This window comes from Culex quinquefasciatus, chromosome 3 (assembly GCF_015732765.1).
Source record: "Culex quinquefasciatus strain JHB chromosome 3, VPISU_Cqui_1.0_pri_paternal, whole genome shotgun sequence".
NCBI lineage: Eukaryota > Metazoa > Arthropoda > Insecta > Diptera > Culicidae > Culex > Culex quinquefasciatus.
Window position 1 is genome coordinate 107796800 of NC_051863.1, and position 17951 is coordinate 107814750.

At 35.5% G+C, this 17951-nt stretch overlaps 1 protein-coding gene across 1 annotated transcript; it reads left to right on the forward strand.

The window, feature by feature from the left end:
* Positions 1 to 473: 473 nt before the first annotated feature.
* On the forward strand, positions 474 to 11559 carry LOC6052233. Its single transcript, XM_038259947.1, has 4 exons — positions 474 to 489; positions 4294 to 4515; positions 9991 to 10121; positions 10186 to 11559. The coding sequence occupies exons 2-4, from the start codon at positions 4304 to 4306 to the stop codon at positions 10464 to 10466; spliced, it is 624 nt and encodes a 207-aa protein (XP_038115875.1). The 5' UTR covers positions 474 to 489; positions 4294 to 4303; the 3' UTR covers positions 10467 to 11559.
* Positions 11560 to 17951: the final 6392 nt, after the last annotated feature.

Sequence of the window (17951 nt, forward strand, 5' to 3'; positions counted from 1 at the left end):
TAAAATTGCTTCCAACTACCGGCAACATGTTCTTTTGCCCATTAGTTAGTCACTCACTTGAAAAATAATCCTGAAACATGTAAATAATAAGGAAAGGGCAAAAAAAAAAACAACAAACACGCCAAGCCTTTTAACGTTTGACTTTTGACGACCCATTCCAATCGAAGGTTGAAGACCTTCGACCTAGGGACCTACATAGGGAAATGAAATGTTCTGGGAGAAATTCCAAACACCCAAAGTCATTCAAATTTAAGGTTGAAAAACTTGTAGTTTTTCTTTGGTGTTGGAACTTTGCTTGTACCAAACAAGCACAAACATAATAAAAACTACCAGATTATTATCAACAACAGTTTTACAATACTTTTAATTGTTATAAGTCTCGTTTTTTGACAAAATTATTTTAAATTGATTCCAACCTTGTTCTTGCATGATCTTGTTGCTCAATTGGAACGCCGATTTGACAGTTCAGTGAGTTAGTGATGAAATCAGGTGACACTTAAGTAATTATAACTTTTGATAGGGTTGTTGGATCCTTAATCATTTCGACTTTTTCGACTCTTTCAAATACCCTTCTATAATTTTTTAAATATTTTTTCTCTCAAAAACCCCCTGGAGGATCTAGGAGGTCAAATTTCTCAGGTGAGGAATGCAGAAATGTGAATTAATGTTCATAAATGTATAAGTCAATAGGAAAAAGAAGTACAAAAAAAAATACTAATGCAACATTTTTCTTTTCAACCTTTTTTTAAAAAAAAAATTTGTTTGCGTCCCTACAGGCAAAATCAAAACATTACACTCACCATGGTCCAGATGGCAACTCAATTAGGGCCCAATACCTGGAGCCTGATTATAAAGGTGCGATTTCAGCAAATTGCTCATTTTATGACATGCGTATAAAAAGCCTTAAACGTAGCCGCACTTGGTGCCATCTCTCCTCCAGTATCGGTTCAGTTACTACCAACTCAACGCTGTCGTGCTATCTTGTCGCACGTCGCTTTTTGACGTTCCGAGAAAAACGTGTTTTAATGTTTGGCCTTGAATAAACAAAACATAGAGCACGCAATTTAAACAATAACAAGCTTGTTTGTTTAGTTGATCATTCTGTGCACTGTTCCGAAGTTTGATTGAATTTGGTTGCTAAGGTTCCCAGTTATAATAAAAAATGTTTGCAGTAGTGGGGTTTGTACGTGTGTCAAACGTGTTCTGACCTGAAATCCAGTTGGCCAGTTGTCGCGTTTACATCAATTTTCAGGGTGTGTCAAGATAGCACGACAAGATTGAAAATTCTTTCAGTTTTTTCGTTTTTTTGAATATCGTAGGATTGAAATCGAACTTTGGGGATATGTGAAGGTCAAAAGGTGAGGCATGCTGCAGCTGCACAAAATGGCGTTCTCAACTTAATTTGGCCCAAGATGCACGTGCGACAAGATAGCACGACAGCGACGAACTGACTTCGTTGGAGGGTTCCTAGTTTGCAAATCGATGGAGGCATTATCAAATCATGTCGCGTTTACTCCAATATAAACAACTCTCGCACACTACCGTGACACCAACAGCCCGTGAAAGATATGGGCCCATATCTTGGGCACTAAATATTGCCACTTTAATCCCAGGCCAGAATGAACAAAATCGAACCGTAATTGGTTGGCTGAAATTAGTCCAAATCGGTAGATCAGCGGTGGAGGATCTTTCAATCAATCGGGTGTGTGATTCCAGTCCAGTAGCTGGGGGAGTTTAAATTTACAATCACGTGATTGTTCGGTACAAGTTGAGTGATACAGTTGGATTGTTTTGAAGTTTTTCATTATACCCTACCGGCAGCCGTATCTAGATTAGAAAATTTCATTTCATTTCTATTTCCAATATTCTTGAAGCTCAAAATTATTTCTAGTTTGTCATATATTTGGGTGATATTTGAACTGTTTAACCTCATTGCGCTATACATCAGGATTCCCGCACAACAGGAAAGCACACAGTTATCATAATTACTGTTTACCCATACAAAGTAAATCACTGGGAAGCGGAAATTTGTCAACGCATGGTTCCAATGTATTTCACTATCAGTTGCAACGTACGAGTTGGAAGTGCAGGTCCGGTTTGAGTAAAAGTTTGCTGATTGTCGCAGTGAATTAATCGTAGTGAGTGTCATAAATTTATCGATACAAGGTTAGGAAAAATCTTTTTTAATTCAAATTAAAACAAGTTGTTTTAATTACACCGACCAACAAAATTATAAAAAAATATATAAAAATGAGTTTTTATTCCGCAATGTTATTCATAGAAATCTCAAAACTTGTATGACCTAATGTCAACCCTGATTACGGTTTTTTGAATCGATCCCAAACAATCTGAACATGATATAAAATGCAGAAAATTTCATTTCAAATAGTTTTGTGAACTACTTAAACCTCTATTTAGATAAAAAATTTAAAGGTTTTTGAAAATATGAAAACATTGGCTAAGTCACATGAAACAAATCAAATTATCAAACCCAATATTTTCGATTGTCCACGCTCCATACTAAAAATATTTGTTTTGTATGGAAATTGTCCACAAGGAGGGGGGGGGGGATCTATTATTTCAAAAATTGTGTCCACGTCGTTTATGAATGGTCCAATACCTTTTTCTAAAAAAAAATATTTTCAAATTGGTTTTTCAGCGAAACTTTTCCGATTTTGGTTTGACGTCCATGTGTTTGATATTGTTTGTAGAATCGAAAAAAATTACCAATTTGTAACCATTTTTTTGCATGATATCAACAAAATACTAAAGGAAGATCATGTTGCTTCAAACATTTTGAAACTGTGATTTAAATTTGAGCAATTCCATGTCAAATAGGGAATCGGTTGTACCCGACCCTCTCCGATTTCAATGAAACTTTGTAAACATGTTATCCTACGCTTATATAAGAAATTTTTGTGTATATGGAGCCAGTTTAGCTCGATAATGACATTTGAGAAGGGCGTAAGGGTTTTAAATATTTTTGTGTTTTGTAAATTAAATATTGTTGTATCTCTAAGCCGTTACATCGTATCAAAAAGTGGTCAAAGACAAACTTGTAGGAAATTTTAAGGGCTTTCTGAAAAAATACACTGAAAGAAAAAAAAACACTCCACTTTCATGAGATTTTTAGATTTTTAAGTTTACTATCCAGGTTACTATACAACACTGAAAAAATATTATGTTTTCAGTTATGAGCTTATATCTATAAGCCCATACATCTAATTGAAATGTAGTCAAAGACAAACTTATGGAAAATTGGACGAGCTTTCCGGTAATAATGTTTTCGAGACTGAAAAATCAAGTCTGGAATATAGAAATGGCCAAAAACCATCAAAAACCTATTTTTTCAACATTTTTGTTTTTAAAACCGCTGTAACTTCACAAGGATTGGACTTAGGACAAAAGTCCAAAAAACAGTTTCAGTAAATGATTTTTGTTTTTTTAGGTGAGTTGCTCCATCCTGCATTTTTCGTGAGTCTTTTTGTAACATCTAAGGCTTTTTTCACAAAAATTTTGAAAGGAAAAAAAACGTGAGCTCACCTTCAAATTTGACTTTTAAACTTAAAAATCAAAAAATCTCATAAAAGTGGAATGTTGTTTTCTTTCAGTGTATTTTTTTCGGAAAGCCCACTTTTTGATACGATGATACAAAAATGGCTTCGAGATACAGCTATATTTAAATTACGAAATACAAAAATATTTAAAATACTTACGCCATTCTCAAATGTCATTATCGAGCTAAACTGGCTCCATATACACAAAAATGGCTTATATAAGCGTAGGATAACATGTCTACAAAGTTTTATTGAAATCGGAGAGGGTCGAGAAAAAAGTACCTAAAAAAATCTGTTTTGGGCTGGAATTACTCATTTATGAAAACAACCATTTTAATCAGAACTCTTGGCTCCCTTAAAAATAAAATGATAGTGTACATCTCATATAAATATGTTTTATTTTTTATTCTTGTTTATTTTTATCGATCGCGGTTTGTTGTTTATTTTTAAGTTTCAATAATTCTGAAAGAGTTGAATTATTTATTCATCATTTATTTCACAAATGCGAAGAAATACAATATGCACGCTTAGTTTTTTTTTTTTTTTTACGGATTATGTTTGCCAAACTTTTCAATATAACCTTATAGTTTCCAACTTTTTCATATTGAACAAACTTTTGTTTCCGAATATAATTTCTCTTCCTTCATTTCATCCTTCATTCCAATTTATTAATTCGAATTATCCACGCCCTCTCATTTCACGTCCCATTCATTTATTTACACCGTCAATATTCCAGGTCATTCAGCATGAAGCTACTGCTGCTGAAGAGGGGAATTCTTTGGGTGGTGGTGTTGTCTGCGCATGTCCTTGCTCAGGATTCGGCCACAGTGACCGCGCAGGACTCTCCCACCCAAAAGGAAGTACAAGCACCATCCACCCTCCAGGCGGGTAAAAGTGAAGATCCGGTCGGAAAAACTTTAGTTGTGAACTGGAAGCTGACCTGCCAACAACTCTGCGGGTAAGTTCCGAACCAACCAAAGTGGATTTGGGTGCAGAAGAAAAGTGTTTGTGGTGCGGTCCCGGGAATTCTGGTGGGGATTTTTTTTTTGTTTCGGGATGTCTGCCAGTGACAAATGGTGCCAAAGAACCGAGTGTGAGTGTGTCATCTTAATGGGAAAAGTTGTGCAGGAGAGGGACACTCAATGGTCCAACGGTTCTGGAAGTTGGCTGGTGGCCAAATCAGTGTGTATGGCTGGTTGGTGATGGTGTTCAGAGATGTGGTTTTTATATGATTAATGATTGTTCCTGATCCTGATGGGTCACTTTGGGAGATAAAATCATTGTGTCGGTGCTGCTAACGATGGAGTGATGTTATATTTAAATTCTGTGTAGTCGGTAAACAAATCTACTGGAATAACAAGGACTCCGTGGCGCGGTGGTAAGCGACTTTGCCTGCCGATATGGGGCCTCATGATATGGGGTTCGATTGCCGCCCATATTCTCTGACGGTGTGATTGTCTATTAAAATAATGATCGATGAAGTCTTATAAAACGAAATAGTAAACGACTAGACAATTTCGGTTTCATTACTAGCAGCATTGAAACTTACACGGACGCCCAAGCCCTCAAAAAAGACACCGAGTTGCGGCTTAGGACAAAAACAAAGGCCAGCAGCGCCAACTAAGATCCCTACACAATCCCCCTTCCTTTTCCACGCCTTGTCTTTTTTATCAATCCCTTCTCTACTAACCCCGAGTAAGCCTTAGTTAATCGGCTTCCCTCTCACTAACATAACACACAAGATCCTCTGTAATTACTCTTAGCTTTAAGTAAAATGTAATTACAAAAGCCGACTCGGTCCTTACCAGGTCCCAGTACCGAAAAGGAACTTATAAAAATAATATTATGAAGAAAAAAATAGTAAAAACGATTTGTTGTTTAGTTCACTATACCACAAACAATGTGTCACTAACGTCATGATTCGAAATCCGGACACTTAGTACCATATCAGTTTTGTTATAGCTGGCAAAAAATCATGTAATAAGTTGGAAATGTAGAAACATCATCAGGATGTAGTATAAATAGTCAGTTTCAAGAAAATACATGCAAAATAAGTCTTTTTTAACAATTTTTTATCAGAATTTTGAATTTAAAATGATTTGTTGTGCTTCGAATCCCGGACACTGATAAAAGCTGATTCGAATTCCGGACACTCGGTTTTACTTATGAATAGCACAAATTTGGACTGAAATGTTAGTGAATGGCATTCTTTAGGTCTCAAATAAGCTGTTAACATCAAAACAATCGATAGTTTATATAAACATTTGCTAGAATTTAAGGAAATCGACACCATAAATTTCTACTTTGCCTTCCCGGTGCTTTGAACGCCTATGAAATATTTCAAGTGAAATGTTTCGCATTTTTGGTAAACTTATAATTTTATTGTATTAAATTGTTTTGGCATTAACTACAGCCTTCAAACAAACTTTAAATGAAAGTTGATGTTGGAATTAATCAAATAAAACAGATTTGACATTCATAATGCGAACTTATATCCAAATAATTGTTAAAACAAGATGAAGTGTCCGGGTTTCGAAGCGTCCGGGAATTCGAATCATGACGTTATATGAGGAATTATTTGTTAGGCACACTGATAACTCTACCAATCAGGATGATTTTTTTACCAGTGTTTTTCTTCGCGTTTTACAAATCCGGGAATTCCCGGTATTTCCCGGAAAAAATATTTACCGTTTCCCGGGAAATTTGACAATTTCCTGGAAATTCCCAAAATACAAACGGGAATAACATTTTCCTAACTTTATGGCACCAATGTTTTGAAATCATACAAACGACTTTTTTTTGTTATATCATTTCAAAATAAGATATTCGCCTTTTTTGTTTACCTTGACCAAATTGGATGTAAATTGAATTGATATAATTAAATTTTTCATTTTTTTTTTGTTCGAGAAGAATTCGTTTAAAATTATACGAAAAATAACTGTTTGAAGTTATAAATTTAAATATGAAAAAATATCGTTAAATTTCAACCACACATACACCATGCAAATTATTTCAATCTGATTAATTTATCAGGCCACATAATTATATAAATTATATAAAATCTTACCATAAATGGAATCATGAAAAATCATTTAAAAACAGCTTCATATTTACCCAAAAGAATGCAACCGCATTTCAAAAACTGGCTTCAAATATTGTAAAACTTTGAGTTTGGTTTCATGAAATAGTGTTTTAAGTTAAATAGCGCTAGAAATTAGATTTTTAAGGTAAATTGAATGATTATCTATTTATTTACAAGTTAAAACTACTTTTTCTGAAATAATAATTATATCTGCATGATATTTTTTTTCATTTCACCGTTATGGTCACTGATACAAATTTATAAACAATTTTATTGTTGTGGAGTATACATTTTCACTGTCCAAAAACTTTGATTAAAAAAATACTTCTCAACAAAAAATACTAATAATATTTTTTTTTTGATTTGGTGATTTTTTGACGATTTGAAAATGCTGTCTTTAATAAGAAAATTTATAATATTTCCTCAAAGTTGCATGGTTTTTTACAAGGATTCAAGCCATTAATTGATCCTCACACTCATTTTGGACATTAAAGTTGCTGTTCTATACAATTCTGTTGCAAAATATTAATCAGAAACAGGATCAGAATAATTTTCGCTAAATTTCAAATTTCCCGTTTCCCGGGAATTATGTAACCCCGGGAAATTGGACGCTCTACTTACAAGTAACTGGTAATGAAGAATCGTCCCGATTGGTTGAGTTATGCTCGAGAACCATCGAGTTGAAGTAACCGGCCCAACTTATTTGGAGGTTTGAGCATCCGTGTAAGTTTGAGATGCGTTGGGCGTTCCAGTGTTAAACAATCAAGGCTTTGTATAAGGCTAGTATGCAGATCGGAAGAAAAGAAGTCAAGAAACAGCTTTACGAACAGCAGAATAAAGGAGAAGGAGCGTTTTCTTGGGGCTTTTCTTCACCCTCTCTGGCTTGCTTTCGCTGCCGCTGCTGTCCATTTGATTTTTTTTCTTGACCGGTTCCTTCCGAAGTGCGTATACCGCTATAATTGGGTCTGGAACATATATAAAAATGTGTTGGCACTCCTTCGAACCTATCTTCTCAGCTGCGGTGGTTCAGTTACTCTGCGAACTTTGCCTTCTTGAGAATCATAAATGGAAAGTTTAAATGCCGGAGCTAAGCACGAGAAGGTCAACCTTCTACTCACTAACAAACTACAAACAACCTTCTAACCAAACAAAATCAAGTTTTAAGGTGTAATCAAGTGACTTAAAAATCATAATTATGACTAGTAGGGGAAATTTTCATATGTTTGGCAGGTTAAGCACACGCTCCTAACTCCGTCAAATTTTCTGATTTTCACTATTTAAACAACTTTTTAAAACTAATGATAGAAACTTGTATGCTAATTTCCTATATATACTTCCTTTCGAAGCCTCAATTACTCAAGGTTTCGATTATCCCATGTTCGATTATCCTAAGGTTCGTATGGACTTCGGATAATGAAATCATTAGCAAAATTTAGTTTTTCCTATTTTTATTGCTTTTAACTTAAAATTTGAGTTTTGCGACCTCATTTTAGTCAAATAAAAAAAAAATAGACTTGTTTTCATTAATGTGAAAACCAGACGTGCCTAATAAATAGCCCGCGGGCGAGGTTCGGCCTGCGACGGCTTTCGAAAATTGTACAATGACTGGCCCAGTGCTGTTCATAAAATGCTGAATAAATGAAAATAAATTGACATTATAAGAAACATTTAATTATTAAATGTTTGGATGTCAAGCTTTTCCAAGAGAATATTTTTTCGGAATCAATTATTTGATTGAAAAATGACAGAACAAAATTAAATTTTCATTTTCATTTTATTTCATTTATTTATTTCGTTGTTTAAGCAAAATTGGTGTGAAGTTACTATCCTAAGCTGAGATATGGACTACCTTTCAACAGCTGATTAATTCAAAGTTAGGAACAGAGTTTGCGGGTGCTTAATGAATCGAGTAAATCTACTGAAGGAAAAAAGTTACAAAATAACCTTCGAAATAGCTAATAGGAGGGGGATAGTTAGAGGAAAGGAGACGTTTCTTATTCTAGTATCACAGCTCAAGGGGACATTCGCTGCAGCAGAGGGTTGACTGAGGTTGCACACCCTAGAGAGCCTGGAGCTTATTAGAGAACGGTCATCTCAAACCAAAAGTACCAATTGCCGTTCAAGAGCCAAACGACATGCGACACCTAGTGTTGAGTAGCAGAACAGAGCGAAGAATGTCGATTGAAATTTCCGCCCTTTGAGGTTATGTATGCGAATTCTGTTTTGTTAAATTCCAGCGTTCACAACAATTTTTGAGCAAAAATTCGAGCTGATACTTTGTTAACTTTTGATGCTCTATCATTTTAAACAATATTATTTTTTCAAAATTATTTTTTTTCCAATTTTTTTTATTGCGTTAATTTATAGAGGGCAAAAAGTTTACACTCGTACTACTTGAATTTTTCCTCAAAACTTGTTCTAAGAGCTGTAAATTCAATTTTAAGTTTGCATTCCTATGTAACCGAACAGCGAAAATTTGAATCGCCATTCTTCGATGCTTTGCGCCATCTGTCGGAATATTTGAGCTTTTAATCGCGAATCGAAGCACGAGAACTGTCAAATGGAGGTACCAATCGAGCATAAGACAAAGGATCCTTCTTGATCCAATCTGTCAGAAGCTGAAATCGTTCGCCATAAGGAACGAATAAGGAGCGTTCTTTTATTACGTAACGAATTTAGGGCAAGAAGTGGGGTTTAAATATCCCAAATTTAGCCTTACGTAATAAAAACCCGAGCCTACAGTAGTTACTAGCTTAAATTAAAATCCCTTATTTGGCTAAACTACGAAAACAAAATAATTTTTAAACATAAATGCTATGGAGCCATTTTAATAAACCAAGCGCCTCCTTAGAAGAATGAATCCAAGGAGTGGAGTAGGGTGACAATAATTTAAAAAAATCGACAACAGGGATCCCCTGGCTCAATCTTATTATTGCCTAAAAAATCAGGCCAGGGGGTATCTCTCTACTTTAGTGGAGGCGCTTGTTTTATTTATTTATTTTTTTTTTGGTGGATAGAAGCTCCATTGTTCCTCCACCCGTGTGGTTCAATCGGACTGCGCAAAGGACTAACAATCCAGAGGTTGCTGGTTCGAATCCCGCAGCGGGCGCTCTAAAAATTCTAAATATGGGTATCCGGCGCCGTCGCTCCGTGCCGTACTCAAACACTTAGGAGCCCAGGGCGGCGAAGTCCTTGTAGTTAAAAGGAAGACACTATTGGTTGGTACTAGCAATAGTGGCCGACATCGTGAACATCGTGACACAAAGACACAATATACATCACTAAGATTGTTTTAGCTTCTCTTGGTATGAATACAATAACTAAAACTTTATTCTTTTATTTCTTTTACAGTGAGGGATTCGGAGGGCCGGCTTGCGGGCTGGCCTGCCTGCAGCAAAATGCCGTCGATGAGTCCAACCGCATTAAATTAGACCGCAAATCACAAGACGCAGTTTGTCTCACGCTTTGTGAGAATGGTTTAGGTAAGTTTAATTATGAGAGTATTTTGCAAATAGCAAAACCAATTATTTTTTATCCTTCTTGTAGGCTCAAATAAGTGTAACTGCAAGCCAACTTCACCACCTGCGATTGGCCACGATCATGCGGCCGTTTGCAAGGCGTTTTGCGGAACCACGGCCAAAGTTCAGCTCAACGGGTGCGGTCCATGTGAGGAAGAAGGCCCAGTCCAAGGGACGGATCTGGTAACAGATAGTCGAACCACTCCTGCTCCGAACACGACACCGAATTGGGACGAACTTTGCCTGGTGTGGTGCAAAATGGGCGAAGGTGGGACAGTGTGCAATTGTGATTTGCCGCCTTTCATTTAGGAAAGGGGTCATTTCAAGCGATTATGTTTTGTTTGAAAGTGTTTGCTTTGTTTTTGGTAGCTATTTTTTGAACAAGTAAATCAGGAGTAACAAATCAAGACATATCGAAAGGAAATTTCAATTGTATTTTTCCTTGAAGAACGTTCAATTATGAGTTTATTTGACAAAGTTGTTAAAGTTTATTGTTTAAATTAAAAAAAAAAACTAACATTAAGATGAAACAACACTGAAATCAAAGGGCTTCCAAACAAATGTCACTTCAGAGGAATATTCGTCGTAGATGTGTAGAAAAAGTGTATATTTCCTCACCGGAATGACTTTACAACAACTAGAACCTTGGTTTGAATATAGTATTTCAGTATTTGTTATTTATAAATCTTTCGCCCTACTTTCAGCTCGAAAGTTGGACGAAATTGAACTCCATTCTGATAGGGGCATCTCTATCAAGCGTCAATTTTTAGTATAAATTCTATGATGAGAATTTTAATTAGTTTCCCTTAAAAGTACGACCAAACTTGGCGTCTTTCTGTTGATTGAACATCCAAACAAATGACTAATATATAAAACATGTACACACATACATTCTGCTAGATTGACAAGAATGAGCAAACTGCTGTGAAAGACAATAAATACAATAAACAGTACTTTGGCAGAAAACTCACTATATAATGCAAAAGAGAAAAGTTGATGAATATGTGCTTAACTTGCTTGAGATTATTCATATAGTATGTCATTAAAATATAAGATTGCTCTAACCATCAACAAATATCTAAAAATAAAAAAAACGAAAGAAAATCCAAGGCGATGAATGAATTCCACGATAATTTCGATTGTTCTCATCAGACATTCTAATAAACGCTAAACCCGTATCTTGATGTACTCTATGGTTATGGAAATAATACATTGTTACGGAAAAGGAAAAATACGAGCAAACAATGAACTATATATCTGTTATATTAAATAAAAATCAAAACAAAATTGTACACATTCAGCACAACGCTAAAAATGCAATGACATTGAGACAATAAAATGATTAATGAGTTAGTCATAGCCGTACTATTGGAAACTAAAAATTACATGTTTAGATCGTGGATTCGAATTTGTTTTATTTGAAAAATATGACTGCCCAACAGGTGTCAGACCAAAACCATTTTAAGTATATCGAGTAAGTGCCACGAATTTCATAAAAATAGTAATTTTTAAGTTTAGTATTCGATGCATTCGGCTTTTTGAACAAATCGGAATGTTTCTCTAAGCGTATCTTTCATCAACACAAATCCCGCTCAATCCATTATGTTTATGAAAATTCGTGAAAATTCACTAACCCTAAATATAAAGTGACGAAATGGCTTGCTAATCATCATCCAAAACACATACAGTTGACTCTCTGGCTGTCGATCATCTCGATATTAATATTGCTCCATTGCTTCGACTCTTTCGTTCGACTCTCGACGGTCCCTTCAATATCGACACAGAGAGAGTATTTGAGTTGCGAAAATTTCGACTCGACTTCGTTTATACTATTCGTCAACGTTGTGCCTAGCAAATTTCCATGCCAAATTCACAAGGCAAATTTTGGATTGCCATTTCAGTAAAATAAATAACTGAATGCGCTTCAGTAATCATCACCTTTGCTGAATTTCGGCAATGAACAAAAAAATTGCTGAATAATCCGAAACTGCATATATGTCAAACTGTCACTTACACAGAAAAAAAAATGGTATTAATCATCAGGAAATGGTGACAGATTTTGTGTCAAAAAAAATAATAATTTTACCCCAAAAAATGATGAATTTTCATCAATTTTTGATAAATATTCATCAGGTTCACATTTATACACATTTTTTATGTAAAATTACTCAAAAAAGATGTCATATTCAACATACCAAATTTTCAATATTCAAAAATTCAAATATTTTTTTCATTGTAGGAGAAATATACCCACAGCAACGAAGGAAGTTGTGCTCTTCTTTTTCCAAAATTGTCATACTTACGGACCCAATCCTGCAACAACGGGATTATAAAATGAGTCAAACTTTGTGGTAAATCACTTTGTGGACAGTACATTAAGCGATGAATAAAAAATATTTCAATATTACCCGTAATTCGCAATTCGCAATTCGCAATTTTCAGTGTAAGAACGGGCCTTGACCGATCTTATGCACTAGGTTCCCGACGAACACGCACTGCCCTTACACCTACATCTCACCCTTGCTCTGAGTCAGTACGAGCAGCACGCTAGAACACGCTTTGAGTGTTCGTGCCAGGCATGCACACCTTCTTTTCCGGTTACGCATTTTAACTCGGCCGGGGGTGGTACATTACGTAGGGTTTGATGTAAGTATAAGCGCCTAACCATTTATAGTGTGCCTATCAATTTTCATTAAAGCAAAAACTGTTTTATTTTTAGTTTGAATTCAAAAACTAATTGTTATTTTACTGAGTATTGTTTTCTCCTGAAATCTTTCCTAGTGTTGTTGTTATAAAAGTTTACCAAAAATACAATAGTAATATTTGTGTTAATCCTTTAACCATTCCATCAATTGAGTAAGGGCTCAAACCTCACTTGTTTGGAAAAAGGGTAAAGATTGAAAACAATAGACAATAAAAGAGAATTTATTTTATAAAAATCAAGTATCAATAGTAAGAGAATGATGAGCGTATTTTGAAGAATAAATATGAGAAGCTAGATGTATTAGATGTGAAATTAGACAATAGTTAATAAATAGAGATACAAAACAAGCTTAGATTATAGTAATGATAATTTATAGGACAGATAAAGAATTATTCAAATAAATAAATTCGCAATAAAATCAAAAAAGATTAGACAAATGATAAATAGACTTGATATTACTAGTACATTAAGGAAAAGTATATTTTTAGAAATTGAGAATCAGTACAGCAAAATAAAAAATAGGAGGCTGAGAATGAACAGAAGAGAAACCCCGTTGTGCGATGTTTCGGGTACTCAACATACTGCGAATCAAAACAATACCGTCTACAATCACAAATTACTTCCCTTTCCCACATTGTCACGCCCCTTTCTTTTAGCCGTCTCGACTCTGACCCGCGGTGGTCAAAGGTTTACGATCCGTTTCCACAGGCCACCAGCTAGGTCAGCATGAAAACCAAGCCAACGTGGAGGTAAGAAAATAGGACACTCGCAAGGAACCAGAGCTATACTGTTCTGATCAAGATAATTCGGATGATCTAACAGAACTACGGATGTAGTTAGTTGCGCTCCTTCCAGGATGTTCCTTACGTGGACGTCAACCGAAGAGCACGCAACAAGGCCAATGCCATTGCATGCTCTTAGGTATCAATCCTTGGCCTGCATTTCAATATTACCCGTAATTTTGAAGATACTAAAATGTCTGTAACAAAATTCTGGGTACAAAAGCTCCGGTTGATGTGCACCGTTAAGCTTAATTAGCGGTCGTGTTTGAATGATGCTGGATAATCTGGAATGTACCATGAAATTTACTCAAACCAAGTCCACCAACGAGTAAAGCAACTTTTTGCAAACATTTCTGTTTATTTTCACTTTTACTAAAATTTATTCTATTCCTTTTACAAGCATTTAAAAACAACAATTCCCAAATGTATTCTAATCAAACGAGAATGCATTGGGCCACGCCCATTTTTCTATTTTCAGCTCAGTGCTTTTTTCTTCCAGCGCTCTTTTGGGTTTGCTTAGTGCTGCCAAAATAGATGAAATTTTAAGCGAACACTCACGAAAAGTTGCATTTATAGAGAATATTTCCTGGCATCACTGGCTCACTCCAACAGACGCTGCTGGTGCACAGAAAAAAATATTCCTGTAAATTTACATTATTTATCATGTACCAAAAGGTATCATGATAAATAATGTATATTTACATTAATTTCATCGGAAATTTACATGAGTTTCATCGTAAATGAGCCTTTCCAAAAGCACTTCAAAACGTGTAAATTTCCAATAAATTCGATGTAAACCTACACGACCAAAAATTTTTTTTTTGCTCCGTTGAATCTAAAATCTGATACTGTTATCAGATTGTAGATACAACGGAGTTTATTTAGGTACACGCCCATAGTTGCAAAATTGTTTTTTTTTTTCATAATTATCAACTTTTATTTAAATTTTGGTTAAAAACAAAGCTCGTACTTTATGGTTCTGATTGAATTTTGGCCAGAAGTTAGTTAATAAGTCACAGTTAACTGGGGCGACTTAGGATTAAAGTCTAAATATGGACAGCAGTTTTGTAAGGATTGCTTCAAATTAGGGATCCGATGCACTATTTTTGGTGATTTGTACCTGTTTTAATTGAATTCAATAAAAAATCAAAATATATTGCTAGAAGCTGGCTAGAACAGTTGTCCCAATTCGCTTAAGATGAAGTTACATACCGTCATCAGGAGTGACATTGTTTCTGGGGGTGAAATTGGATCATACAAAATTGCTGAAATTTGTATAACCCAATCTCACCCCAGACCTAATTTTATCACTGATGACGGTAGTGAAAATATTATCTTTCTGACAAAATCATGTAAAAGAGTGAGCACTGTTGTAACCATTTGCATTAAAGGGTTAAGTCTAGAAGAAATCCTAGTGTTTAATCAGTGACAAAGAAAGTTTTTTTGTGAGTTTAACACTAAAGAATGTATTTACCTGATAGTTGCAGTTTTCACGCTGAAATTTTGGCAAATTCTAAAAATAATGATGGCCGTCGTTTGCGATGACCGCTGCGTCAACATGGTGATGATCTAAAAGAACTAAATCATTGTTAGAAATCATACTTAAAGCAAAATAAAGTGGAAATTACCTTATCTTAGAAAACTCGCTGCTGACAGAAAGTTCAAGAACCGTATTCTTTGCACCAGAATCTGCTTCCTTCGGTTCTTGGGCGTACGTTCCACCTCATTGTCATCGTTTTTGAACTCTTCGTTGTTACATTAGCAATCTGTGGTGAAGATATCGTTTACATTTTAAAATCTAGCAAATTCCAAAGGAAAATTAAAAATTTTATCTAGCAATTAACAAAAACATTATAGAATCTCACCTGTGAAAAAACAAAATCCACGCTGTTCGCCTTGTTCGGTTCCTGTTAGAAGTTTTCCAGGACATTAAAAAAGTTTCCCAGCAGGAACTCCCTGATGCATGACTCCTGATCAGCTGTGCCGCACCAGCATTCTCGGAACTTTGTGGTTGGTGGCAACCGCAGAACCGAAACGACCGAAACCGATACTCACGGCGAAGCAAAAACCCGAAAAAGCAAAATAATTATTGCAGCTTTGTTTACAACGCGCTAGCTCATGAACTGTCACATGAAAGGGCGTTGGAAAACAGGTCGAAACGGCATTTTACCGCACAATTTTGGGTGGAACGGTGCAATTTTTACACTCTAATCCAAAATTGCTCCTTATCTAAAAACATGAATGAGTTAATCACTCAGATTTTTTAAACGTACAACCGTAATCAACCGAGAAAAGTCAACGGAAGATGTAAACAATACTGCCGCGACTTCCAGCTGAATAAAAGATAAAGAAAATAATTATAATTTAATGTGATTTATGAAGAAATTTGATACAACTGAAATCCCGTTATCATCTATATTGTGAGAAATGTGATATCTGCTGGAGAGCGAGACCGGAGAGGGTTACGGAAGTGTGGCAGCTGGCTCTGGCATATAAATAGAATGTCAATTTTGATGTTTTCAGTTTTTTAACATAGTTTTAGTTTATTAGCCTGAAAAAGCTTGTTATTCATGAAGAACTCACCCGTCTTAAATTGCCGGGCAGCGTGAACCGATTCTCGACGTCTAGCGGGTGCATTTTTGGTACGGGAATGCCCATTGAGTGCGGCGAAAGGTACAAATCCTTCCACAGGATGATGAGCTGCTCTCCCGGCAACGACGGAAGATCTGGTCCTCTTTGATCGGCAACTATAACGAAGCACGACTACTGATTTGCGAGTTTTTTTGGACTTCAGCGTCAAATTCGTCAACTCCTTGAACATCTAAGCAGTGTAGCATTTCAGTCTATTCAAACCCAAATAAGAGCAAATCTTTAACTAAAAAAAGCTGGAAATTATATAATTCGACATCGAATCACAACACCAACCTACAATACTTACTTAAAATCGATAACCAATTGCTGATCCAGGACCATCTGGTGGCCATCCTGGCCATACCAATATGTTCAGCAAGCCGACTGGCGACGAATCATAAACACTTTCGTTAACAGCGATTTGTTTTGATTTGAATGATTTTCACCGAATGCTGGCGAAGAAAGCCCGGTTGCTACACTTGTGCTAACAGCGCATAATTGCATAAATTAAAGTGCATTCGATTATAACCATTTATTTCACGACCGCTTCCAAACAACAACAAAATAGAACTGTTTCATATTGTCCAGCTGTCACCTTTTGAACAGCAAGGATAATGTAAGTTTACACATTTCGTAATTTACATTTGATGATATTTACATCTATTTTAAGATTTACATGATTCGAATTTCGCCATTGTTGCCTAAATCAATTCCATTTACATTAGATATATTATTTACATGCAATTTTGTTTTACATTATCGCGTTTTACATCTGATTTAGCATTTTACATCTGATTTAATTTTTACATGTACCAAGTTTACATTTGAAACATAGTTTACATGACGTGGAAATTTACATATTTTTTTCTGTGTGGTGTTGGTGGTCACCCTTTGTTCTTTATTTGCCTTCGCCTCTCGCTCGGCTTTCTTCAACCTTCGATTGGAATGGGTCGTCAAAAGTCAAACGTCAAAAGGCTTGGCGTGTTTGTTGTTTTTTTGGCCCTTTCCTAATTATTTACATGTTTCAGGATTATTTTTCAAGTGAGTGACTAACTAATGGGCAAAAGAACATGTTGCCGGTATTTGGAACCAATTTTATATCTTAAGCGCTTTGAAATCGTTAGCGCAAGTGAAAAGATATTGATGGCGACTTTCGGTAAGCAGTTAACCTCTCATCTTGCGTGTAGATGTGTGTGCCAACAACATGATGAGAAATGGTCTCGCAAAATAGAAATTATGATCAAAAGTGCATTAAATTTGATTTTTTTGGCCAGTAAGTGGCGTACATTTGCGTGCTTACTTGAGCCTTAATAGTATTTTAGAGCTTTAATCGAGCATCAAACTCTCCATATGACGAAGATAGCTGTTTGATTAGAAAGGGTATATTTCCCCAAAGACTTTTTGTTTGGATGCTGCCGAGAGAAAATCCTCTTCCAAATGTGTTGTGTTCTTTTTTAAATTATGTATCTCTAGAAACAAAGGTAAGAAAACTGGGAAAAAATTAATGTATAAAGTATAAATAACAGTACTGGAAACATTTTTAATGGCAAGCAAAATCAAATTTTGATAATTGAAATACCAGAAACGTTTGTTGAATCTTCAGCAAATGATCTGTCAAACTGACACAAGAAAATTACTGTGTGTCAATTAACTGAGAACTTGTGTTAACTGAGTAAC